This window comes from Anopheles moucheti, chromosome 3, assembly GCF_943734755.1.
Source record: "Anopheles moucheti chromosome 3, idAnoMoucSN_F20_07, whole genome shotgun sequence".
In the NCBI taxonomy this organism is placed as follows: Eukaryota; Metazoa; Arthropoda; class Insecta; order Diptera; family Culicidae; genus Anopheles; species Anopheles moucheti.
Genome location: NC_069141.1, coordinates 78,343,410 through 78,370,199, shown reverse-complemented (window position 1 = coordinate 78,370,199; position 26,790 = coordinate 78,343,410). Strand labels below are relative to the sequence as shown.

The 26,790-nt window shown below is 44.4% G+C and overlaps 3 protein-coding genes across 4 annotated transcripts; 1 reads left to right on the top strand and 2 right to left on the bottom strand.

Annotated features, from left to right (window-relative positions):
• Nucleotides 1–517: 517 nt before the first annotated feature.
• Nucleotides 518–3,048, bottom strand: LOC128302526 (angiogenic factor with G patch and FHA domains 1-like). Of its 2 annotated transcripts, none has more exons than XM_053039367.1 (6): nucleotides 2,804–3,048; nucleotides 2,492–2,728; nucleotides 2,289–2,420; nucleotides 2,120–2,216; nucleotides 999–1,505; nucleotides 518–940 (listed from the first exon to the last, which is right to left on the bottom strand). In XM_053039367.1, the coding sequence occupies exons 1-6, from the start codon at nucleotides 2,957–2,959 to the stop codon at nucleotides 540–542; spliced, it is 1,530 nt and encodes a 509-aa protein (XP_052895327.1). In that variant the 5' UTR covers nucleotides 2,960–3,048; the 3' UTR covers nucleotides 518–539. The 2 variants fall into 2 exon arrangements, with proteins under 2 accessions (XP_052895327.1, XP_052895326.1); XM_053039366.1 differs by lacking the exon at nucleotides 2,120–2,216 and adding an exon at nucleotides 1,611–1,998.
• Nucleotides 3,049–3,555: 507 nt separating this feature from the next.
• Nucleotides 3,556–17,091, top strand: LOC128303516 (nuclear pore membrane glycoprotein 210). Its single transcript, XM_053040496.1, has 8 exons — nucleotides 3,556–3,722; nucleotides 3,944–5,069; nucleotides 5,139–7,299; nucleotides 7,369–9,299; nucleotides 9,369–9,507; nucleotides 9,783–9,833; nucleotides 10,140–10,298; nucleotides 16,918–17,091. Exons 1-8 carry the CDS (start codon nucleotides 3,556–3,558, stop codon nucleotides 17,025–17,027), a joined length of 5,844 nt encoding a protein of 1,947 aa, XP_052896456.1. The 3' UTR covers nucleotides 17,028–17,091.
• A 642-nt stretch (nucleotides 17,092–17,733) lies between these two features.
• LOC128303162 (ras-like GTP-binding protein RhoL) lies at nucleotides 17,734–21,131 on the bottom strand. The gene is made up of 4 exons (XM_053040026.1): nucleotides 20,726–21,131; nucleotides 20,483–20,597; nucleotides 18,561–18,675; nucleotides 17,734–18,472 (listed from the first exon to the last, which is right to left on the bottom strand). The coding sequence occupies exons 1-4, from the start codon at nucleotides 20,836–20,838 to the stop codon at nucleotides 18,234–18,236; spliced, it is 582 nt and encodes a 193-aa protein (XP_052895986.1). The 5' UTR covers nucleotides 20,839–21,131; the 3' UTR covers nucleotides 17,734–18,233.
• Nucleotides 21,132–26,790: the final 5,659 nt, after the last annotated feature.

Genomic DNA, 26,790 nt, shown 5'->3' with positions numbered 1-26,790 from the left:
TCTCTTCGAGACGGATTGTCTGGCCTGGCGGAGCGATACTCGATGGAGCTTGGCGGTTCGGCCCGGCCGGGTATCGTTACGCGGTAATTCTATTATCCTTTAGCTTTGGTGAATGTGTTTTTTATTCACCGCCATCGACCTCCCTCGTTTATAGGTTGGGCGAACGGTGGTGGAAAAATCTGGCGAAAAATCACCGTCATCCCTGACGTTGTAGGATGAGAGGAGTAAAGGAATGTATTTGGGGCTCCTTTACCGTGTGACGTGACGATGCTGACGAATGCGGTGAGAAGGATAATTTTAATCGATTGTCTGCGTAGGGCTATTATTAATGAGGCGTTACATATACACGCCTATCAAAAGGCTTAATTTAATTAACGGCTAAATGTATGATTAATTAATGTTTCCGTAAAATTGTAACTAACAATGAAGGCAATGGAATTATTACGATAATAAAATTTCTCAAACAAAACTCACCCTGTGTTAAGCACATGCTGCATTGTATTTACAATTCCTTTTTTATTCTTTTACTCCATCCAATTTCACTCCTCGCTGCTGCTCTCCGCCTCGAACACCGTGGACCGTTCGAAGCGTTCCTGTGTTTTGCGCCAAATGCTGTGCCGCCGTGGATCGACCGGTTGGCTGGGATTGTGCGGACCACCGATTGCCATCTGAGTCTGGCTACCCAGGCCCGATGTGCCGACGTTCGAGGTGAGTGCGATCGGTTCGGTTAGCCCGGTATCGTTCTTACCGAGCGGTTTGCCCTCGTTCCAGCCGAGCTTGGAAAGCATCTGGAAGCCTTTGTTGTTGCTAGCGATCGATTGATCCAATGAAGCGACCTGTGTTTTTTCGTGCTCGTTCGAGCTGCCCTTAACCTTCCGCCGGACGGCTGCCCGGTCCTTGTACTCGGCATTGTTTCCACCCTCACCAGAACCGATATATTCTGGGGAGAAAACAAAATCATTAGAAGCGATAAAGAGCTAACAGAATTTTATACTCACTCTCATTCTCCAACCCAAATCGCTTCTGCAACAGTTTCAATCCTTCCTTGTGGGACACGGGTTTGGTAATTTTCGATACGATCTCGGGCACAACGACGGGTTCTGCGTTGACTAACAGTCCCGGTTCACACTTGCCGCACGTTGAGTTGCCCTCGTGTACGTGGCAGAGTAATTTCGTTTGGTTAAGCTGAAGAACGCTACCGTGGGCCAGATTTTGTGCATCACTCTGGGACTGGTGTTCGTTCAGCTTTACCCGGACGCCGTTGTAAAGCGTACCGTTGCGTGAACCAAGATCCACGAACTGGTACATCGCTTTGCGAGCATTGTACGTGAACTGAAGATGCTTTTTGGACACATTAATGTCGGGAATGATCACATCGTGGTTCCCTTCCCGGCCCAATGTGCCACCCTTGCAGGTTACGATAAATAGTGAACCAATTTTAAGGTCTTTAAGGTTCGTTTCTTGTACTATCATGCGCAGTGACGGGGGGTATCGCTTCGCAACATCTGTGAGAAGAAAATTGATTTTAAATGGAATTATTATACATAAAGAATAATGCGTTTATAACATGATAAAAGTGTATTCGGCCCCCTGGATGTTCCCTGTTGTACCTTTGTAGCCCGTTTTAAACTGTTCTGTCGAATCGGCACTGTTTTCCTCGCTCGATTTCACTACTATCACCGATTCTACCGACTTCGAGTCGTTGCTTTCGCTGCTCTCCAATTCTCCCTCTTCCTTCACACCTTCATCCGGTGACGATTTGCGATGTTTGCGTTTCGATTTATGTTTCTTTTTCGAACGTTTAGGCAACGAATCGCTACTATCGCTTGATTCCGACTCGGAACGTGACCGTGAACGGTGGCGGTGCTTTCGGCGGTAACGTTTTTTGTGCTTCCGGTTACGCTTCCGATGACGCCGTCTGCTACTCTCACTATCATCGCTGTCGGGAGACTTTTTTGGAGCGTCTTTTTCCCGCGATGCTTCGGTGCGTTTCGATTTCTGTGCCCGTGTTCGACAATACAAAAGTGGTTGCGGTTGAGTGGCGGCCGGAGATGACGACGAAATGAAAAGAAAAGAAAAACGGGGGGCCGCTATTAACAACGCCGCACTGGTCACCTACCTAATGCGTTCGCACGCATGCGATCGATCTTCAGCGAGGAAAATCGTGCTATAAAACTGTCGTCTATTGAGGAAGAAGAAGAAGGGGTGGTAGGAACCTGCGAAGAAGAGGTGCGTTAATATTGGGTTGGGTTGGGGTAGCACCCAAAAGCTCCCAAGCGCAAACATACCTTTTGTTTGGCATTGGGTTCGGTTTCTAGCATTGTTTCGGGAATGACTTGCGAATAGAAATCATACTCCTTGGTTTCTTCATTGTACTTCAAATAGCATCCACGGTGGCCATCATAGTGTAAACCGTAAATCTGTAAGAAATGGAATGTTGATCCAAACATTGTCGCCCCAAAAGATTGACAGGCTTCAGAGAGATACTTACAGAATTATAATAATATCCAGTGGCAGGATCGTAATACAACCCGGAAGTAGGCTCGTAAATATATCTGTTTTGAATGTCCACATCTTGCGCCGTTTTCTTGATATCATCCACAAATGCTTTTATGTCTAGCGGTTCCACCAAATTCGCCTCTTCCAAAGTACCATCTTCCACCTCAACTCCAGGTGGTTCTTCTTTACCGGTTACATTTCTTACACTGTGGAACTTTCGTTTCAATCGCTGTAAATAGGGAAAGTTTTGTTTTAGAACACAGCATATTAACGTGTAAATATTATTGTAAAAAACTCGCATTACCAGTGCGTGTATTTTCTTTTTGAGCCTCTGTATTCGGGTGCTTTGCAGGCGGATGTGTCGATGCAATCCTTGCACGTACAGACACAACTGTTGGGCGGTCACATCGTACAAGTTCGTTATGCGTAGTAGCTTGATGTGGGCCGATTTTTTAGCCATTCGCGAACAAAATCAGCTATATTTCTCACGGATTATCTTCTATTTTTGCTGCCTTCATCAAGATCGTATTGCAAATGTTTATTTGTCGGCTTTGGTCACTGACAGATGTTCCAAGCTAGACGATAGTTGACAGTTCATCGATCGACGATGGATAAGAAATCGATGAAAATGGAATTGGGTTTGCTTCATAAATACTGCTACATAAATGCACCAAATGTACATTTTGTTGTTTTAAAATATATGTTTTATGAATTAATTGTTCAAAAAATATAAGTATTCGCTTCAAAATAAAACAAAACTGCAACTTTCACGATGTTCGTCGAAAAAATCCAAACTGTCAAAGTTGTTCGATGGGCCGTTTTCGGCTGACAGTTCGCCTTGAAAGCGCGGACACCGGCGTTTCGACGTTGTTTACAACGGAATCGCATTTGCAGATGTGAAAACGAACAGGAAGCATCAAGTTCTAGTAATCGCGAAGTGACGCTGTCCGTGTGTTTAGTGAATTGTTGTTAGTGAAGTGCAAAAACTATTGTACCGGAAACGGAAATCGGAATACCTTTGTGCGGGAGTGTCGTTTAGCCTGGGGCTAAAAGAAAATGAAACCATCATGGCTGGGGCTGACGCTTGGCGTGGTGTTGCTTTTGGCAGCCACGCGGTCTGCTTCTGCCACCAAGCTAAACTATCCGCGTGTTTTACTGCCCATCTTCGACCACATTTCCGTGAACTTCACGCTTGAGGTCGTCGAGAAGGGCTGCTTCAAGTGGTAAGTGACAGCATTACCGTTAACCTTGGACCTTGGAATCAGGTGCTCAAAGGGAGTAGTGTGAGGGACTTTGGGACGGGGGTCTAGGTGACCTCACTCGGGTAAACAAACCGGTACTTCGTGGGAGAGAATTCGAACGTATGATGTCAGACGGGTAGAAATTAGCATATTACGTAGTGACGCATAATGTGCTTCTTCTTCTCTACGTGATTTATTTTTAGGACTTCGTCACGACTCGATCTAATCCAAATCACGCCTTCCTATGACGATGTCGACGAGGATTGTTCCTACCGTGTGGTGGTGACAGTTATCAACAAGGAAAAGCGACGCAACACCGCCATCGTGCTTGCGGAGGATCTAGTAACCGGCGAAGTTCTTCGGTGCGATGTGATTCTGGATGTGATCGATCAGCTGGGCGTGCTGACGACAACCCGGGAGCTTTATCTTGAGGAAGCACCCGAAACGTTCGAACTGTGGGCGCAAGATGCACAGGGTAATGCATTTACCACGCTGGAGGGAATAGAGTTTCACTGGCAGATAGCTTCCCATCGGTCGCACGATTCACGTCACGGTGGTGCCGGGGACAGTAGTTGGAGTCAAGTGCTACGGTTTCTTACCTTCTCCGAGAGCAAGTTCCATGTGGTACCGCGAGCAATCGAACGGCTTGAGGCGGCTGGTGTGCAAGGGTACATGGTGCTGCTGGAGGGCATTAACACCGGATCAGCCCGGGTGACGGCAAGACTTCCACACGCCGAGTACTCAAACGTTCCACCGGTAGACGTTAACATAATGGTGCTGGCCAATCTTATATTGAACCCGAGCGATGTGTACATTCTGCCTGGTGATACCATCGAATTTAAGGTGCTCCAGCTGAAGCAGGGCAAGCTGCACGAAATTGCGCTCAACAGTCAGTACTATCTGGAGATTGAACATGAAACGTTCGCCAGTATGAGTGGAAATGCGGCGAAGGGTCTGCAGGTTGGCCGAACGTTCGTGCTGCTGCGCGACCGAAACGTGCCGCATGAAGCGAAGACCGCTATGAGTGATGAGGCCAACTCGAAGGCAACGCTTCCGAAAGCAAGCCTCACGGTGGTCGATCCTATGAAGCTAACGATTAATCTTCTACCACACTATAACTGGGTTACGGTCGAGGGAGAGAGTCACGAGATTGCGCTAAATCTGTTCACGCACGATGATCATCAAATTACGCTCGGCGCAAAGTACAAGATCCAGTCCACGTTCGATGAAACCCTCTTCTATCCGCTCCGTGTTACCTCGAATGGAAGTAGCATTTTCGGTGAAACGATTGCCACTGGCAGCAGTCCAGTAACGGGCAAATTTGAAAAGGTTGGTAAGATTGTTATAAAAATATTGGAACATTAAGATTAAATATTTTGCTTTTTAATTGTTTTTCAGCTTTCGGCCAAAGCGGAAATGGTTGTGTACAAACGATTGGCAATCAATCCACCGGAAGTGATCCTGCCGTTTGATCCAAACCTTCGTCGACAGAAGCTCCAGTTCAGTGCTACCGGAGGTGATGGATCTTACAGTTGGACTTCTCAGGATGTGAACGTCGTCGCCATTTCACAGACCGGATTGGCTGAGGCTCGTTTGGATCAAATCAAAGGTGTAACCGATTTAGCCACCGAAACCGAGCTGGCCAAAGTTACCCAGGTTAAGGTGGCAATGTCCCGGAATGTGCGAATTTACGTGACGGCACAGGTGATGTTTCTACCCCCGATAAAGCTGGAAGTGGTGCGCTACAACTTCGAAACCGTGCTGAAGGATTACGTTCGTTTGCATGTAGGATTGTGGGCACGGTACAACGGTACACTGAAACCATTTACTTCCTGCGACAATCTACACTTTGAGCTGGAGTTTAGCAATCCCATCTTTATGACGGAAACGTTTAGCACGGCTAGTGAAGAAAACGAGGAACCGTTGGCTAACGGAGCTTGTCGGATAATGTACCTACGGTCGACCATGGTTGGGCAGACGAATTTGAAGATCACGTATCGTTATTTCGACAAGCTGCTGAGCGATCACGTCAGTTTGAACGTGTTCGAGCAGCTAGCGATTGAGAATCCGGTCGAGAATGAGGTTGTACTACCGATCGGTGCATCGCGCAATCTTTTCTACTACAATGGACCGGAGCACATTTTCAACTCGGAGGCGGAACTGCAGCGTCAGCTAGTGTACGACCGGAAAGCGCTCGATGTAACCGAGATGGGCAGTGGATTCTCCAACGATAAGCACATCCTACGAGCGCTCTGTAAAAAGCTGGGTGACTACGAGCTAAAGCTGGAGGTATTTAACACACTGAACGCACCGAACGTGGTACCGTACGTGACCGAGTTCGTGACGAAAGTGTACTGTGTGAAACCACGCTTCGTCAATCTCATCACGACGGATAAGGTAAAAACGGGATGTCCGCTCGAGCGCCGTAACTCGATGATGCACGTCAAAACGGCAGACAACGCGGAACAGATGATGATCGACATTGAGGTGCTGGATGTGCAGAATCGTAAGCTGGCAAACATTTCTTCGCTACTGTTAGAATGGAAGTTTACATCGGTGGATACGCAAACGGTTGCCGGTTCGACGACAGGCGCTGGTGAAACAGCACTAGTGATGAGTTATGATTACAAGTCGGAAGTGGAACGTTTGGAAGGTGTCGAAATTCCTGGACGAGATTATTTGCTGCTAAACCTTCCACGGGAGTTGGAAGCGAGCTTGAAGGTTAAAACGATCGTTACGGATTATCGGGCGGATGTACTGAAACGGTACGCGATCAAACCGGAAAGTCCACCGTTTGGTGTGCAGAAAAAGGCCGGATCACCACTCGTGAAACCGGTGATTGAAAATGAGCTTAACTTCGTGTCGATTAATCGTACACTGCTGCCGTACGATCGTTTGACGCTCTTCCTTACCGCTGATTCGGTGGAGCGCATTAAGGTGGCCCAGGGCAGTGGATTTTACGACATAAAGGCGTCCGAGACGGGCATCGTGTCGGCCCAATTCGATGGCACTACGCGGCAGATAATCATCGCTCCGCGAAAGGTCGGCGAGGTAAAGCTGGAAATAACGGACCAATGTCTCAGTACGGAATCGAGCTTCCTGCATGTGTCGGTCGTAACGGTGGGACGAATTACCGTACTATCGCCGGATCGTGTCGAGAAAACGAAAAAGATTGAAGCGATCGTACGACTGTACGATAGTAACGATCGGTTGCTGGAGATTAAGCGCGATCGGTTGGAATTGTATGATCTTCGTACGGAGGTGTACAATCCAGCCGTGCTGAATCTAGCGCTCGGCAGTCAATCGCAGTTGGGTGTTGGAGAGATTCGCTACCACGTGACCGGTATGGAGCTGGGTGAAACAAAGTTCAGCGTTAGCTCCGGAAGCGGGAAGGAAATGGTTACAAGTGCACCGGCAACGGTACAGGTGTTCCCTCCGTTGATGTTACTACCACGCAATGCGACGATCCTCGTAGGAAGTACACTACAAATTTACAGCAAAGGAGGCCCAACGCCGGACACAAACATCATTTATAGTGTACAAAATGTGGACATTATTGGTAAGTTACTGTCGGATTTTATGTGGCATATTCTTGGAACTTATTCGATCATCATGTTCTTCTTTGCAGATGTTGAATCAAACTATGCTAGCGGACTTAAAATCGGTCGTTCGAAAGTTACGGGTCGATGTGTAGGCGTTAATCCCACCACTGGAGCTCAGATCGTCTTTTCCGAGGACACCATCATCATACAGGTGATTCCGCTGGATGCGATCGAGTTGCGGACACCGTTGAAGCGTATACAGGCGGGCGCCACAATGCCAGCGTACGTGTGGGCTGTGCCAAACATCTCGCCACTGGTGCTCGGTACGGTGGAAAACGTACAGATCCGTTGGTCTACCGATCATACCGATGTGCTGGATGTGCGCGGTGTGTTCCAGGATGTCGGGGTCGAGTATCTGGCCCGTGATGCGATTGCAATGCGCGTGAAGGCATTGGCTCCCGGTAGAGCGACTCTGCACGTGACGCTCGTAACACCGAACGGATTGAAGCTGACCGCCAAATCGGATGTGACGGTGTTCCGAATGTTGGAATTGGTGGCCCCCAAAGCGATCCGTTACGATTCCATTCTTCTGCCACCGAAGGCGACGATTCAGCTAAAGTCAAACCTGGACGATGCTGTGTATCACCTGGACAGCGAAACTTCATCCGGCGGAGTGCTTCAAGTTACACGCGATGGATTGGTAAAGAGCGGTGAAACCACCGGACGCGTACAGGTGATTGCATCCTCCCAGGACCAGTCGCTTACGATACCGTTGGAGGTAAAGCAGGTGCACTACATCATGGCCTCCTTGCAACCGGGAACGGTAAAGTTGAGACGCATCGAAAATAGTATCCCACAGGGATTCGGGTTTTCCCTGAAGGTGTCACTACATGACAGTCTCGGTAATGAATTTTCCCACGGACTAGAGGACGTGTCGGCCCTGAAGCATAAGCTTTCCAAGCGCGGTAACGTGCTGATCACCACCGGCAGCAACTATAGTGTGGCGCTCGAGCTGATACGCGAAACTTCCGACATGATGGTGGTGGCATTGCGCGATCAGACGGGCGTAAAGTTTGGAGAAGATTTCCTTAAGCTGGTCGTCGGCGAAGAATCGGGTGGATTGGTATTCCCTGGCCGAGGTGTCTTTGCTGTCGGCGATGTCGTGTGCTTCAGTTCGCCGCTGGTCAATTCGGAAGCGCGTTGGAGCAGTTCGGACGAGTCTTTGGTGAAGATAGACCCGAAAACCGGTGTCGCTCAAATACTCGGCAGTTTTTCAGCCACGAGTGGCACAAGTACCGAAGATGTGGTAACAATTCGTCATGGTGATCGCCGGCAAGGCGGTATTTCGTTTAATGTGGATGTACTGGAAGCGGATCGAATTGAGTTCTTCAAAAGCTATGACATCTTCAACGGGAATTCTTACCGGGGACACTTGGTGATTAAGAATCATCTTCAGGTGGACAAGCTGGTTAACGTGATTGCGATGAATGTATCCACCTGTCGGGAGCAAGTCGAACGTTCGTTCGGTGGATTGTTCGCCTGTAAGCTAGTGGTGCGCCAAGGAGCTGCTGACCTGTTGAAGCATTTTAAAGTGTTACCAGGGTACGATCCAATGATTGGTGCGTACAGCTGCAACATAGAACTTCTGACTACACTGGACGATGTCGCGAATGTGATCAAGACGAACGAGTACACGTTGGAGTTAGAGGTGCGTCTTCTCTCGTCCGGACTGGCCGATACGTCCACGCTGAAGATGGTACCAGCAGTGCGCATCGAACCGGAAGCAATCTCGGTGGATCAAATCAACAAGCAAAGCCTCATGATCGCAGGGCTCGATCGGATATTGCAGAAGGTGGAGGTGACCTCCTCCGATCCGACCGTTCTAGCCATTCGCCAACAGCAAAAGCAACCGGGAATGCTTGAGTACCGACTCGAACTGCTAGCAAACTACAAAGATGAATGGGCCGACAGTTTGGCCGTGTTGATTAACTCACCACTTACGTTGCAGAATGTTCGGGTAAGTTTTGGTTTGCCTAAAAGACAAGAATACGCATGATGTAATGGTATTTCCACCACATCTTTTTAGGTACCGATCAACTCGCCAATGGCTTCCAGAAAGTGTGCCACTCAACCATTCACCAGCACGCCCGATTTGCTGGTAAATTATGTGAGCAACTTTGGTCTACTCATTTCCGCTGTGACAGTGCTCGCAGCGACAGTTTGGGGTAAGTTGGTTTCCATTTCCGTTTTGCAACTCTTTAAGCTTAACGTCCGAAAGAAACGTTTCAGTTGGATATTTAAATTACGCATCCTGTGCCCCATCGCCTAATATACCTACTAGTTACAAAAAAAAAAAACGAAATCGCGTCACAAGCAGCAACACGGGGAATCCGGTACCAAGTACCGCGACACCATTAATTACGTTGAAATGGGAAATAGCAGCTAATTTCTTACTGACTTGTCTTTTGCGTGTTCTCTCCCTCTCTCTCTCTCTTTGCAGTTCTTGTGTTCTGCTTTCCCCAGCGACAGAAGACGGTCGTGAACGGAAATGGTACGTTTGCAAAACAAATCATTCGCTTCCTTTAGCACCGTAAAGCACGAAGCTACCAACGAGCGCTGCCCTGTTGTGGTGGTTCGAGTGCCTGGAACCTGGGAACCGGGAAGTGAGAGAAGCCTCCAAAAGCTTTCACCGCTGACCGTTGTAAACGTTTCCACTGGCACTGGTCCACCGGTCCGAAGTGTTTTCCAATTTACACACCGTTACTAACCATCGGTTTTTGCTTTCTTTCCATTTTCTTATGAATTTCTTTTTTTCGTTCGTTCCCTCTTCCCCAAAAAAAAAAAAAAAAAACGACAGTACACTCGCCATTTAAAAATGAGCACAATTTATCATCCTATGATAATAGGATAAGCGGCGGTCCATTTGCTAGTCCATTAGAGAAGCGCGGCAGTAATCTACAGTCATCGTCACCATTCGCCGGCGGTAACAGCGGACATAGCTTCAGCAGTTCTCAAGGTAAGTGGTGTGGTGTCGGTATAGGTGGTGGATCACGTTCCCATTTTCCCTCCATTTCCGCTTCCTCATTGTGAGGGTTCTGATACTGCGAAAGCCCTTTCGGGGTTTAAGAAAACAAAAAAAAAAGCAAGAGTTTGAGCTTTTTTTTCTCCGGTACATGCAAGAAATTATGTTTAAAAACCTTGGGCAGATTTATGTTTGTTTCGTTCTCTTTTGTATTATTTTTTCGCCATTTACATTCTCCCAGCAAGGTGTACCGTCCCAACCCTTGCTGTGAAACGAAATGAAATGTAGGTGCATTTAATCGGATTACCTTTCTGAAGATAGGCACGGGGAATAAATTAGTCACAACGATCGTTAGTGCGCCTTTATCCCGTTTTGCCCAAAAACCAAATTACATGCAATCTGGGCAAATATATTCATGATTGTTTTTTTTTTGTCGCGAATCTTCCATTAGGTGCTAATTGTTGTTTCATCTCTGTGCTGTTTTTTTTCCCTCTTCTTAAGCTTGTCCTTCACGGGATGAAGAATTATGTTTTCTGTTGTTTTGTACAAAAAAAAACCCCTTTGTTGTTAGTGTTCTCCACACTTTCCTCATTGTGGTTCATTAAATTATATGCACGATAAGGTTTTGCGTGTTCCCGCACGTTGTCTTACGTTGCCCGGAGGGTGTTGAAAATTGAATATAGAAATTATTGCATCGGCTTAACACTGGTACACAGAAACAAGGGTACCAGAAAACAAACACAGTCCTGACGTAGGTATTTGCAGGGGTTTCCAAATCAGACGATAAAGTTGGAGGGCATTGCTGGAATTTCGTGCCAGAGTTGAACTCTGGAATGCATTTTCCACTTTTCTTGACTTTTGGTTAATGAACTCTAAAAACACTCGTGAATGGAAAATCTTTAACCTTGAAAAGAACCCTGAAATGGTTAATCTCGCGAAACCCTGCAATCCGACAGGGATATTGAAGGTGCTGGAAGTGTGGACTTCAGCAACAAAGCGGAGAACAAAGCGTAAGCGAACAGGAAACGAGAAAATATGTCCAAAACGAGCATTTAAGGAAGTGGGCCAACCCATATTTCGTACTGTCCATATCTTCCATTCCCTTACCGTTTCGTTTGGATTTTTGGGGCGTTTGGACCATAATTTCTCTCCCGTAGCACTGTGCCGTAGCTGATGCTCCCTTTGCCCTCCCATTCGCTCAATGGCTTTTCTTTTCAGCCCTTAAACGATCGCGAAATTATACTCACCTCCCCCCGCGACACAAGCGATAAGAACCGGTTTCGCGGGAGTTGTAAAAACAAAAGCGGGAATAAAGCAGGGAACAAAACGGCAAAGCTCGTCGTCCTGCTTGACCAAATGATGGTGGTGGTGGAATGGACATGAAAAATGAATGCTATATTTTGCGTTCACACCTCCCAGTTGTACTGTCCGCACTGGCCAGTGCATTACGCGGTGGTTGTAAAATAAAACCGAGTATAAATTAAAATGTTGCCCATTCGTCCCACCATTCACCCCCCCATCCTTCAGTGGTGGTGGCATTCTTGTTTGGAGGGAGGGAGCCTTCGGACTCGTTAGTGGAGGCGTTAACACATTCGTACCCTAAAACACCACAGACAACCAGCAGCAGACCCATAAGAATGGGTGCCATTCGGTCCTTTTGTTTTTGTTCTGACGGGCTGTCGTTGCTGGTCTGGAATTTGATTTGTTGTACACACATACACGTGGGTGGGTGTGTGTCACACCCCAACTGACCATTGACCCGTGGCGACAGAGCGCGGGACACGTGGCTGAGTGTGAGTTGGCCCGAAAAGGGCAGAAAATTACCAGCAGGTTGTGATTGCATGCTTGACAAATTCATAAACGAGCATTCATATTTGATTAAGGGGATCGCCTTAATCGCCACACCATGGTGGCGGTGGCGAGATGTGAACGTTGCAGTTGATCGTTCATTGAAAATTTAATAAGGTGATTTAACATTTTTACTAAGTTGTGTCCAGTGGCCAAACAGCCCACTTTCATGATCTCGAAGATTTCTGTTGTTTGTTTGTATTTATTTAACGTGTTGTCGCTGCTAGGGATGCAAAGTGAAAGATAATTTGTTTACTATCATAAACATCCATCAAGAAGCAGAGAAAACTCCGAAGAATAAACATCGGCGATGGCTTGAGGGATGGTTAATATGATGAAAACAATTTTTCGTAACGTTTATTATCTTTTTTTTTGTTGTTGTTGAATGTTTGCTTCTCTTCACGGCAGCTTTATTCATTTAGCAACTCGGCGGGTCTGGTCTGGTGTGTGCTGGATGTAGACCGCCCCGGGGCCACGTTACGTTCGGATGATCAAAGCCCAAGAAGGAACGTTTCGGTTTACGGGTGTGTGTTGTTTAAGATAGCGTTAAGAGCGAAACTTGCCTAATCAGTGCTATCGATGTAAAATGAACACACTTGATAAAACCAATTACACCAGTCCGTCGTAGTCCGTCGACGTTAGGCAATCGTTGTTGTTGTAGGTTTTTTTCCGTTTCCTTTTGTTGGTTATAATTTTTCTTTTACTTATTTATTTGTTTAGAATTTCCATGTTTGGCGCATTGCTATTGCGTGCGTTTCGTGTGAGCTTCTGACGCGTTACAAAATGCGTATATTCACGGTGGGTGCGTACGTGTTTGGTGTTGAGCATGTCGAAGAATGTATCTGCCGGAAGGATTTGGCACGAGGGCAGAAGAAAAGAAAAGCAAAAAAACAACGACAAACAGCGAATGTGTGTGTACTGATTTTTGTCATTTATGTTTCGTTTACATTTGAATTTCAAATGCCACTCTCTCTCTCGCTCTCGCTCTGTGTGTGTGCCTTGGATTTCCTTTTTGGACCCAAAACGTGTGGGGTGCGTGTCCGTTACAGCACCAGGAGGGAAAACATTTTCTTCTCCCCTTTCCATTTTCCTCCCTTTTTTTTCTTTACAAAAGTACACTTTTTCGAGTCGTTTTCCAGAGCCCGCAAGTTTGCACGCAACTGTACGCACGGGAAGCGTCGTTGATGGAAGGTTACAGACCAGCCTGCCAAGTGGTAGTACCAGTAGTTGGTACAGGAAGTGTGTTTTGTCCTTCCTGTTACGTGACACATCGGTTGATATATATTTAGCATGCAGAGGGACACATTTCCTTTGGCTTCGGCAAAAGGAAACAACCTTTCGGGATCGGCGATGTCTGCACCCTAAGTTCTTCTTCCGGAAGGCATTGTGAGTGTGTTTCTTCTTTTTATCTCGGAGCATTTCTAGAGGTAAAGAAAACGTTTGGTGGGTTTTTTTTCTGAACTCCACAAAAAAAAGCAACTCCCGACCTGAAAATCTACATATTTCATTTTGTTTGTTGACGTTTCGCTGATATGTGGTCGCGGAACTTTTCGAACATTTTGCTCTATGTATGACCGACGATCAGTACGCATAACCGTTGCCGCACCTTTGAGATGGGTACAGTAGGACTGGTGCACGACCGAAAATAAAAGATTTGAAAGCTTTTCCGCACACACACACACAACCGCAATAGGTGTGCGGGGGAGGAGGGTGTGAAACGAATGTCAACCTCGGCCAAAGGCATCCGGTATCCGGTTTTTGCAAACGCGTTACCAATCTTTCCATTTCGGGGTTGATTGTTGTGAAAAGAGGCTTTTGAAGTACACCAGCGTGGAGAGCAAACGTGTACCAATGATATGCTCTAGATCAGTGGTCGGCAAACTGTTTGAAGCAAATACAGTAATTTTGCCGAGTTACGCGAAACTTAAAATTTTGACAGTTCGTTTAATTTTGTATGTGGAATTGAATTTGTGTTCGGTTAAATTCTCCCAAAATTCCTTACATTTTAAAATTATGAATATTTCTTTTGGTAAAAATTTGATGCAATTGTCGAAAAAATGTTATTAATGTTATTGATCAATTATTAATGTGCTTATTGCTTAAAAGAAGCAAACGATCAATGGTGTATTTTTATGACTTAAATTTGAATAATGAACATTTCCAGTTCATTGAAAAGTTTGAGCAATTCAAGCAATATCTTTAAGATATTTCATTTCTATTCGTTAGAATTTACGTCAACTTACGAAAAACATATTTCAAACCTATGATCGATAAAACAACATTAGTCAAGCTTTTTAATGATTATTAAAATATTTTATTAAAATTCATCTAAGATTTTTAGCCTCAATGAAATCAATTTGATGGACGTGATTGTGTGTAAGCGTTGCTTATCGGTGAAACCTTAAATACAGGTATTCCAAGTTCCATTTTTTTTAAATTTTATTTTCATTATGACGGCCGAGGGCCGTATGATCGACATATTTTGTCGAAATTGCATGACTGTGGGTTCCAAGTTCCAATTTCCCTGAAGGAAAATTTTAACAACTTGCTGGATTTATTGGACTATATTCAAAAGAATCATCAATATCTTTCTAATGGTTCTTAATTTTTTTTTAAATTCCCGCAATGTTTGCCGGAGATGGAACATGTTCGATGAAGAACCACATTGAAAGTACCAAAGAACCGTACTTTGCCGACCACTGCCCTAGATGATTAAGTAGTCGATAGAAAATACCTCCGTTGCTGGCTAGAGCCGTTCGATATGTGGCCAAAGTATGTACTACACAATGCGCAACGAATGCCGCGATCTCTGCAAAGCAAGGAATGCAGCGTTGTTACGCCGCCGTTTGTTGGGGGGTGGCCCACGCCCATCCCAAACACCTCCAATGTTCTGACATTCCTGCCAGTGGCGGTGCGTGATTTACAGTGGCACGACTAAGGCGAACAGTGCCCGGCCATAGTTTGCGGTAAAATTTGATTGATTGGATTTTGATGACATACGGTTACACCTTCCGGGGTGAAGCGTGAAACCGCGTTCTCGCTATTGTTGTGCTGTGCACGGGATTTTGTGACGGTACGCGCCGCCACTCTGCTGTACGCGAAACACTTTGCGACTGCCGATTGCGTGCGAAGGGAAATCGGAGATTTATGCCAACAGGATATGTGTTCGCTTTATTCAATTGTTGTGTGCCGCGATTCGTGGGTTGAGTTTTATTTTTTGAATGCTTCGAACGCAAATAAAAATAGGTAGTACACTTTTAGCGCCATTTAAATGTGGGTTAAACATTAACCTTTACGTAGCGAGAAACGGCAGTGGAAATTAATCGCTTTCAACATGCGTTGGCTTTGGCTTAGTGAAAAATAGCCTTTTTCTTGTGGGAAACGATAGTTATATTTGCTGTGTGGTATTTATAGAACTGTTTAATGATCGGCAATATCCAGTGTGGCAGCAGGACGTTACAGTAGACCACGGCTGAACCGTATTCACATTGAAGTCACGTCCTGTGTCGTAAAGTGTCTGGAGATTGGTGCCATAATTTTTCGGAGTACCATAATAAGTGCACATTAGAGGACCTTTCTAAAGTTGGCCGGCTTGGCCGGATACTAATGGCAAACGAATGGATTCCACCAACGTGTACATGTGGGCCGTGTCGCGAAGACACGCAAGAGCGGTACGTGTCCTTTTCGCTCACGCATGCAGCAAACAAGATTTAAACATCGCACACACGCTGAATACTTAAAGCACCCGCAGTGCCCGTGCTGTTTAGCTTGCGACAAGCTTTAGCCACGTTGGGGGATTAGATTTTGCAGTCTCAAGCGATCAAGCTGCTCCCGCGAAGTCCCGCGGAGACTGTGGTTGTCACAGTGAAATGGGCGGAACGCAAAATCAAGGCCACCCGATTGTCTGGCGTATTTGTTTTTTACAAGCCTTCATCGAAAGGATTCATGTAAGGTGGCGGGCGGCGGGCAGCGATCCTTACGTTACACACGTACCATGGTCCGTGAGTTGCGTACGCGGCCCTGGTTAGTTTGGTTCAGCATCACGCAAACACGCGGCACTCAGCAGCAACGCACACACATCATGATGCTGTAGCGGAAAATATTTACTCGCTTCAATTTATTTTCTAAACCAAACAACAAACACCCCCAACACGGTGTACGGTGAAGAATCATCGGTTCATCCACCTGTGTTATACTACTTCAAACCGGCACCGAAGACATCCTTAAGTTGGATGTTAGCCGTGTTTGCTGCGGGCACGGAGAGTTATCGTACCATTTCCTGATAGCAAGGCTAAAGAAAATCTGGACGATGTTTTTGCAAACACTTTCGTTGCTGTAAGTTGTGTTGCGCTGGGAAGGGCGGCCACACTGCTGACGTATTTTGAATGTGCTTACGTATCTGGTAATTGCATTTAAAGGCAAACTTTGCCATTGACGTTATTGGATTTTAGAGGCAAAGTGCTTACAAAGTAGCTAAAAATGGAAGTTAATATTCTGTTTTCGCTCGATGTCTTTCAGGAAGCGGTGATCCGTAATTATTTGCAATCTTTGCAGTTACACTGTGGAGTCAAATCCAGTTTAAACGGTCCTTTAGGTTAAACAAAATTTATGCATTCATTAGTTACCATACAGTACCGGTGTTCATTAAGTAAATCATTCTCCCAAACAATGCTTCAACATGTACCGCACCTAGAAAGCTAGTTGTATTTTTTTTTTCTAATCCTAACGTACTGAACATATTTCTGTTTTTTTTTATTATCTGCAGGCAATCTAAGTCATGATTTCAGCGCAAGCCGTACCTCGCACGGCTCACCAATCTACGGTGATGCGACCATAATATCGCCCCAAAAGCGGTCAAACCCACGTTACATGTAAATATAACGTCCGGTTAAGTGATAACTGTGCATACCTTAGGGCTCTCGTTCAACTCAAGGCGACTGGTCGATACGTTCATCGTAGTATGGAAATTCAAAACCAAACCCCGGTTTTGCCAACAATTTGCTACTATTAAGTTGTTTTCCTTCCTCTTTTTTGCTGTCAATTTTGCTCATGACCACTCATTTGTTTCATTGAGTTTCCTTTGGCATTGATTAAAAAAAAACAAAAAGAAATTCCTTCGGTAATGGCATCTGGAAATTGAACTTCATACATTTACCGTATTAGTGCTGTAATTTTTCTACTTATTTTGTTTTACTTAATGATTGTTACTTCTTTACTTCTACTATCATTGTTTGACGACATTAAGTATATTCTTTCATTTATACTTATTACAATTTTGTTTGCTGACACCAGCGTATCTTTCATGATCCTTTGGCAGTTTGCTGCTGTTGTACCAAAATGTGCAGCTCCTTTTTTTTCGAGTGTGTAACTTAAGTATAGTTTTTTTATATTTTTTTTGAATTTAACTATCTGAAATATTGTTCGCCCCCGCTTAAGAGAGCAGAACGGTTGAACGTGCTTGAGGAGAGGTCGATTAGGTAAGACTATTGAAATTAACAACACTATGTACATACTTCAGCATATCGGTATTAGGTTAGTAAGCAAACAAATAAATTCAAATTAAACGACTTTAAAGTAGTTTTATGCTATTGCTTTTGTGTCGTTAACTTTATTCAGAGTAGGGGGTTTTTGTTTTTGGTAACAAAGATGGACACATCCGATCATTTTATTTGCATGCAATAGAACATTTGTTCCATAATTAATTTTAAGACGAATGCAATTTCGACTCATTGCTGTAGCGTAGATATACAATGCACAAAAGTTACAATGTTTTATTTTTTAGTCCCGGTTAAATAGTAAACTCAAAATGCATGACTTCACCAAAAAGAAGATATGAGATAGAATAGACAGTTATTGTATCGGAACAATGCTACCAGTTCCGTGATGTATAGTACTGCGATTGATGCAAGAAGGTATGAATTTCACATCCAACGTGTTCGCGTTGGTTCACTGGAATTCATTTTTGAAGGTACCGTGTCACATTCGGTACGGCATCGGATCAAATCAGTCTCATGAATCCGAAGAGCGGCACACATCACCGCACCACAGGCAGCACTCCATGCACGGTGGTAGACATTCTAGTCATGCCATACACCCGAAACAATCAAAACCCTGAAAGCATGCCCAATTATCGTCCGGTTCCGGTTCTGGTACGCCCGCCAGACAGGCCCGTACACTTTCCTCGATGGCTAGCTCCACATTGCGGTAATCTTTTGCGGAACATTCCACGAACGAGTTCGCATTGATTGTGCGCCTTAACCTTTCCCCTTCACCCGTCGACACCTCGTTGGTTTTGCCTTTCCGATTGTCCAGCTTCGTACCTTGGCATGAGCAACAATGGGCATGGCGTTAATCGTCTCTCTTGTTTTTCGGAATATATTTAGATCGAATGGATTAATAAGTTCTTACCCAGCAGTACTATTGGAACGGGCGGGTCCGTTTTGATCTCCGGCATCCATTTTGTGGACACATTTTCAAATGAAATTCTGTTGTCAATACTGTAGCAAAGGAGAAAACAATGTGCCTGTGGGAGAGATAGATTCGTTACCGATACTATGGAAGCTCTCTAATTTAATGTACTATATAATAGAAACAATATGATAAGCAGTGGTAGATTCGGTAGCTTCTGCTTGCAAACCAAAGACATCAAAGGGTGTTTTTGCAATTTAGAGCACCGATTCTGTGAACTGAAAAATACTCATGACGCATCACTCTCCCATATGATGTGTTTGATCTTGGTATGTTGTACGCTATTCGTAGAGACACTTGCCGATTACGTTTTTATGTTACGTTGCTGGTTGTTGTTAAGGTGGTTTTTGCATGCTTCAATATATGCGTGAGGTTTTCTAAGTATCAGAGAGAGAAAAATAGAATTCCTGCGTTCGTAAAAATGTTTACAGGCAGAAGAGCACTCATAATGTTTTTCGTTACTTGTTCGCCACTTGAATAGTTGAGGGTTTTTGTTGTGCCTCTTTAACACTTGCACCCATTTACACCTTTATTGAGTGCTTAGTTATTGATGTTTATTGCGTATTAAACAACCACTATCTATCGGCTGACCGTATAGTAATATACGGTGAGAATTTTTTGATCGTTTTTTTTAAAAGAAATTGCAGTTGCTTTACACAAGTTATCGGTATAGGTACTCTATATTGTTCATCAAAAGAATTTGACGTCTAATGAAAACAAATTTTTGGCGTTTAAACTTAAAAATTACTTTAAGGATAATTCTAATTGTTTTTCACGTTGAACCTCAAAATTGATAATATCACTGATTGTGTGGATTGTGTTGAAAACGCCTAACTCCTTTAGTGGAAAAAAAGCTACCAATCGTTGGGAATTCGTTGCAATAAACAGCGGCCCTGTTGTTTAATACTTAATCGTGTGAAATCGCATGTAGATAAACGTTTACAATCTTCATTCCGGAATGAATCAATATACGTGTAAAATCTCCCGTGTCTATATAATGACGATCGATATGGATAAGCCTATCGTATGAAGCACGATAGTGCCATGCTATTATCAAACCCATGTGCAGGCAGCGCATGATACAATTATACAAATGGTTGATTGCAATACGTGCAGCCATCCCGGATGCGTAATTTACGCTCCATCAGATCTTATTGCCACCGGAAGTACCGGTTTGGAATGTGCGAAGATAAATGTGTTAAAATGCGCATAGCAAAACAAATATGTAAGTTTTGCAGAACTGCTTCTTGGTTGTTCCTCTAGCCACCGGTGTGTCAAGATTGACTTTATTATTCAACTAACCTCAACAATGAACCACCACACAGCTATTGCTTTTATGTTGCAATTAAAATGTTTGCGTGTACACTGTGTAACATAAATTTAAGGCCACGCCGCAAAAAAAGCGGCTTTTTGCTCTAACACACGAATAGTTTCAAAGCACCATATAATTGAAATGTTTTCTAAAAACTGATGCAAAAATATGTGTATTTTTTAAGTTATTGAAAAACAAGTAACAAAAATTGTTCATGATTTCATCATTAAGAACTTGATGTGTTTCTGTTTGTTATGAAGAACTGATCGGGCTTTATGTCTTACCATTATTTTCATCTAGCTATTTCTTATACCAAAATAAAAAAAGTGGTCTTAAACTTACGCTAATAACTGTATAAGGTCACAGATACTAGCAAATTATTATTAAACACAATAAAATAATCATTTGTCTGGGGAATCACTTGACACATTCAAGTCACTAATGACTCATGATCAAGTGACATTTCATTAAACTCACTCAGACATGTTAAACTGACTTTTCGAGCCACATCCATTCCCGTGCAACAATTCAGGAATGCTGTGCATCTTACCCGTTTGTAGAACTGTTGCCTGATTTTGTCATACTCTTCCTGGCCGGCCGTATCGTGCAGCTGTATGGTGTACTTCTGCCCATCGAGTATCATTTCAATTGATTCCTTATCGTATCTGTGGTGGCCAAACATTCGACGGAAGCACGATGGGGACGGCAATGGGGTGGAAAAAAAAAGAAACCGAAAAGTGCAATCATATGATGTTGTTAGCGGTAATCGTGAGCACCGTTTTCGTACACTTACATCGTAGGTTCGTAGAAGTTTTTGAACGACTTGTCCGTGTAGGCGTGCAGCAGGCATGTCTTGCCGACCGCACCATCCCCAACGACGACGATGTTGAATATCTGTGTGGTCATGTTCTTGTGCCAGCGATACAGCGGAAGCGCACCCTTACGCACTGGCGTGTGTCTGACTTGTCCTTTGGTTTCTGCCGGGCTTCAACTCACCACGCCAGGGTTCACTTCACACGGGGTTTTGCAAACACTAACCACACCGCATTTATTTATTCACCAAGGCGCTGCTATGCCAGCCCAGGCAGGGGCGGCCTTTTCGGTCGATCGGAGATCGAATCCTTAAGGGCGCGGAAAGCCTCCGCACGCAAACTATCGATCTGCGTGAGTATGCGGACGCGTTTGCGCTAAGGTGCAGCTTCCACCACGAGAATGCAACATTCAAAGGCCCGAAGCTTAAGTGGTAACACTGTACGGAAATTTGCCCATCTGCCCGTTATCGATGGCCACCTAACACTGGCCACGATTGGTGACGACCACCACGGCATTCGGATACTTCCTGCTGGGCATTTTCTCTTATCTTCTCCCGTGTGTCCGTCGGTGGCGTAAGGGGAAAATGTAAATGGGGTTTTGCGGTGCGATACCTCGCCGGGTGTCTTCACGCGGCGGTGATCTCACAAACATTCGTACGCCCGATGGTACGGTTTTGCACCGTTGCATGCAGCTGACGGTGACTAATGTGACGGAGTATGGGAAGGTCACCCCACTACTGCGGCACCTAATCGAGTGGGTCTGCCGATAAGCGAGCGAAGGAAACTCTGTGACAACATACATCGCAACGTTATGCATGCCCTCCTCCCTTTGTCCCGTGGTGACCCCATGCGATAGGCGAGTAGGGGTACATAAATATCCCTACACGCAGAAGGGTAAGCGATGCGAGCCAGAGAGAGTGCCACCGTCGGTGTCGGTGAGTGACCGATACGACCGGTGTGTATTTGTGTTAACCGGACAAGGCGACTACGTTTGATGTCGGTGTTGGTTAAATTTGTGATAAGTGATAAGAAACAGTGTTGGCGGATGTAGCATTTACAAAGTGGTGAACAGTGCTTTGCACAAGATTTGCTGTCGCTGGTGCAATAATTGAAGAAAACGTATAAATGTTATTCTTAATGAATAATTTACAGTTTATTTATTTATTGCGAAATGGTCATATTATAATACCATTTCTTTTTACATTGTTTTATTTTTGTACATAATTAATTATTGTACATTTTATGTGTAACGAACTCTGCAATAAAATGTGGTGATTCGTACCTGGACGGTGAATTATGATATATGCGATGAATTTACAGTATTTTGCAACTATTCAATGGGATACTTTACCAACGTTATGGCTAAAATTCGCTTCGATTTACGATACAAACAAAACTCAATATATTGTATTGATATTTTTGTATATACTATTTTGTTTGCAAAATATCCCCACTGTAAATTGTTTAAAAAAAGTATTACGAACCTTTTTTGTTGTAGGGAGTAATCATAAATTATTATATTTGATTGATAAAATATCATACATTGACACAAAAGAAATCCAATGATCATAATATAATAATAATATAATTATAGCACAAATCGGTGAATTCAACATTCGATTTCGTAAAAATGTGTCACACACTGTACGACTGTTGCGGCACGTAAGGTGACATTTAGCGATGGTTAGCACCCAGACACGGAAGTGGATAAGTTCTCGCTTCTAACCTCAAAAGACTTAAGCAGACACACGGCGTACGAGTTAAATCGACGATTCGAGCGCAGCGAGAAAAGCGATCGAAAGCCCTTGCGAGCTTAATATGCATCCGTTTTCTCACCCATTGGAAGTGCATTTGTGCCGACCCGGTTGCGTTCAGTTTGATCCACAGTTTGACTACACATTCGCACACGAATGGGATTGGTGCTATTAGACGGAACGAGCCTTCCGTCGGCGTAAGGTTTGTTAGTGTCGTTAGCAGCAGTGTATAGCCATTGGTCGCACCGCGCTCTTTGTTGTGCCGATTTGAAGCTTAGTTTTAACAGGTTTCGGTTAGGTTAGATGAAACAAGTGATTGGTAAACGTGCCATAAATTACAGGCCAGGGGTCAGACATTGAGTGACGGAGATTATTGATAAAATGGTTGACATTAATCGATTACGGTGCTGCTAGCATTTATTCTTGAGTGTAATTTATTGCCGATGCTGTCGAAAGGGAATTTTATTTCAATTTAAAAACTGTTTGTATGGCATGATTTAGTATATTTAATCCTAAATCATTTAATTTATTTATAATAATTGGCCAAATAATAATTCCAGTGTCCATCAAATGGTGTCTTATAATATAAAAAAAAACATATATTACTATCAATATGTTATATGCTCAATATTTTTAAAAACAAAAAAAAACTTTTTGGCAATTATGTTACATAAATCGGTAACAACAAAGAATACTACATTTTGATAAGCAATAAGTAAGAAAAAAATTGAATGTTTATTAAAAAATGCATGAAATATATTTTATTTACTTTCGCTCCTAAATTGCCTTTCCGATGGAGGCGCCTGGTCGTTTAAGTAAACTAAGCAGAAAACTCTGTGCGAGTGTAGATCAAAGGTATGTTAGTCAATATACCGCAGTGGCCACCGTTTAAAACGTTGCAATCATCTACCATCGAGGAGGGGAAACCATTTGCTTTTCTTTCAATAACGTAGCAGATCTATCGATTCCTCCCCACGGACGGGATTATTCCCGAGGCGTACAGTGAACTCCGATAGTAACATTACCCGGGTCGAGTGCGGGTTATCTTTGAATCTTGGCCACGCAATTAGCAGACATGCGGTATGTGGTTCCGGTGTACGTACGTGCATGATGCCGGGTTTTTTGGTGCGGATTAGCATTACCGGGTAGCGCTGACCGGGCGTGGGATTTGAAGTAGGCTCGAGATGGTATGCGAAGAATTACGGCAAGGCGCATAGTAATGAGTGTGCCTTATCGCGTTTGCCCAGACCCCGTGCCCCGGTGCGTGTACCGATCGAGGGTGAGCTAGGGGTGGGTTTTCCCCGTTGCACTCTGCACGGGACTGGGACACAGTGAAAGCATGAGTTGCGTTGTTGCGGCTTAGGAGCTAATCGCATTAGAATGGCCATCCATTACTGACCTCTCTCGGGTTTGCTGCGATACGGTACAGCCCGGTCTGCTATCGGTGCATGTTGTAGTTGCAATTTCGGGAAAATGCCTGTCGCACTCGGCGGTGGAACGGGGTTTACATGGTTCCCCGGCATGATTGGGAACCATCGAGGCCCCGATAGAGGATATTCCCGTTTGATGAGTGCAAATGATGGGTGCACCTTAAAGGATGGTGACCATATACATCCTGCGGTACTGGCTGGCGATTGATGCCTCGTGTGCCATTTGGGCCCGCGGCACATGTCAGACCTGGTGATGGCGAAAGGATCTGCTCAACTCTATTAGGATCGGCGTCGGAAATGGGCTTAAGGATATGTCGCGTCGCTTTAGTGTCCGGCCCTCCCTGTTGCGTTTAGCGATCCTTTTCATTTTGCAAACTCTGGATCTGGATGTTTTTCTTTTTCTCTCTCTCTGGTGACGTCGTTTGCATTTCGCGTTCTGCACGGTGAGATTCACCTGCAGGGGAGTTGTGATTTCCGGGGTTTGGGATTTTCGACGTCGTGAAAACGCAATGAACAGATCCGCTTTGCTGTTGCAACGCACGGAACGCTTCCGTTGGTGCATCCATCGGATGGATTGAAAGCTCGCAAATAGCAATCAACTAAACCGGCGGGACATTGAACGGACCCGCCTCGATCATCGCTGGTTGCCAGTCGAATAAATATCACTTCTGATAATTTGAAGTGCGAGCTTTTTATAGTGCCGGCTCCGTTCCGGGAGCGTTTTTTTTTGCCCACCCCAACCGGAAAGCCAACGATGGGTTTGGAAGACCGCTCCTTCATCGAGTGCCGTCTCGTATCGGTTTTTGTGGCCGGTGGATAAAACGAAAAGCACTGCACTTCATCGCGAGCAGTCGGTCGGTACGTTCGTTGATCGGGCGATCCCCGTTGTGGTTGTTTCGTTTCGCGAGAAAGTTGATGCATGTGAAATGCGGAATGAAAAGGTGCCGCCTCGCTTGGCGTGAGCTTCACCGCGAAGCCAATTGCTGAGAAATTTCATACGATGGTTCAGGGCTGTTTTTGCACAAACGGACTTGAAGATCAAACTCTCGTTCTGGATTGGGTAATTTTCGAGAAACTTTCAAACAAACCCTTGAGGATGTGGGCAACAAATCAACGAACGAATTTTTGTTTTTCACATTAGCAAAGACTGGTCATGATGTTGTCAAATTAATAGTAGTAGTAGTGTTTATCAGTTTTAAATTTCCCAAATTTTTCTGATCACTTTGAATAAAATATGCAGTTCAAAAGAATTGTATATGCGCTGATAGGGCATCGTAATGCATTTCTACAAAAGCAAGTGAGGACTTTCTAATCGTCTTATGATGAACTAACTAATCTCACGATCCTTTGTTTTTTGAAATTAACTTATTTTCATTTATTAGTATTAGAACCATTAATTGAAAATTTACTGACCACGTCGCTTTACCAATTTTACGACCATATTTGAGACCATTCGGCTATCTGCCGAAACTAATCGCTATTTCCTTGACGTTCAGGGGTGTCAAACTGCTTTGACACTAATATTTTGTTAGATCGCAAGGACTTTTACTCTCAAGATTAATTATTCTTTTCATTATTAATAATGCTTTTTTGCGTCTTAGAATCAACAAATACATTCTTCATTAATCTTTACGATTTAAGATTGACTAATCGTTAATTTAATTACTGCTAATTTTAAGACCTCAAGGATTTTTCATCTTACAAATATTTTCTTTACAAATATTGAGAAAATTAGCGCTATGCATGTTTAGATCGTTTATTTTTTCGTTAAGAGCATTATAATATATTACTCTAAATATATGATCACCAAAAAAACCGCCATAATACAGGAGCGGTAAAAAATCCAACAATGGAAGGTTTAGACCTCCTCATGTAGTAGTACTTCTAAAAATGAAGAACATATTACAAGCTAATGTAAATATTAAAAGAAAGGAAGAAGTGGAGTTAGGTTGATTTTTGAACTAATTCAGAGAGTTGATAACAAAAATGTATTCTTGTTTCATTAGTGCATTCAAGAAACGAAAGAAGGGCTTCGTGATGAATCTTACCATGTTTTTTTCTTATCATTTTCTTCTCGAAAATATTAAAATTTCAAGCAACGATTAAGTGCCCGTGTGTGGAGCAAAACATCATTAACATGCATCAAGGTGCGCTACTAATGCCAATCACTCAAGGGTTGGTGTGTACTGATCGCACCACCCCAAAAGTGCCCTTTGTGTGGAATGTCAATGCCCGGGCGTACCAGTGGGGAAACAATTTGATTAAAAGCAAACACAAAACTATACAAAACGTACGGCGTGTGAGGCGGGCGGCCAACGTTGCGGAATTACGAGCCGGGAAGCGTTGTGGATAACCCGGCCAAACCTAGCGAACGTGTACATTCCGGCAAGTTTGGGCTGAACCGCGAAAACCACACTCATACAACCGAAACACCATTGCCGAATGCGTTCCACTCTAGCCGATCTCGGTGGATTTTTGGTGCACCGGTATATCCGATTCCGGGGTTTTCCGTTTGGTTTTGCTACGGAGCTCGCTCGGTTGCTGGGTTGGACGGCAACGACGGGGAAGCCTTTTTCGGTGGGAAAATGATGCCGCTCCGAAGGCTGTGTTTTGCTAGCTTGTGGCCAACGCGCCAGGCAGCAGCTCCCACACGGTACCTGGAGTTCCTGCAACCCACACCCACATTCGTACACCGGATGTGGTGGGTTTCTCGCCAGGGTGACATGAATTAACGTGCTAACAAATGGTTGACCGCACGGTAGACGCACGCAAAATGGGGCGCAAACACTGAACGCATTCTACCGCACCCGCAACCTGCTGCGTTTGACCACACCCTCCCTTCTGTTGCTGTCCGTTTCCTGT

Excerpts from the sequence above, each read along its gene's own strand:
- LOC128302526 (XM_053039366.1), bottom strand. The coding sequence starts at position 2,959 with ATGGCTAAAAAATCGGCCCACATCAAGCTACTACGCATAACGAACTTG. Across the intron at positions 1,999-2,288 it reads AACCCAATGCCAAACAAAAG|AAATCGAAACGCACCGAAGC; the intron begins GTATGTTTGCGC and ends ACACGGGCACAG. Across the intron at positions 941-998 it reads ATTTGGGTTGGAGAATGAGA|AATATATCGGTTCTGGTGAG; the intron begins GTGAGTATAAAA and ends TTTTCTCCCCAG.
- LOC128303516 (XM_053040496.1), top strand. The coding sequence starts at position 3,556 with ATGAAACCATCATGGCTGGGGCTGACGCTTGGCGTGGTGTTGCTTTTG. Across the intron at positions 7,300-7,368 it reads ACAAAATGTGGACATTATTG|ATGTTGAATCAAACTATGCT; the intron begins GTAAGTTACTGT and ends TCTTCTTTGCAG. Across the intron at positions 9,834-10,139 it reads GACGGTCGTGAACGGAAATG|TACACTCGCCATTTAAAAAT; the intron begins GTACGTTTGCAA and ends AAAAAACGACAG.
- LOC128303162 (XM_053040026.1), bottom strand. The coding sequence starts at position 20,838 with ATGACCACACAGATATTCAACATCGTCGTCGTTGGGGATGGTGCGGTC. Across the intron at positions 20,598-20,725 it reads AACTTCTACGAACCTACGAT|ATACGATAAGGAATCAATTG; the intron begins GTAAGTGTACGA and ends TGGCCACCACAG. Across the intron at positions 18,473-18,560 it reads CGTTCCAATAGTACTGCTGG|GTACGAAGCTGGACAATCGG; the intron begins GTAAGAACTTAT and ends GCTCATGCCAAG.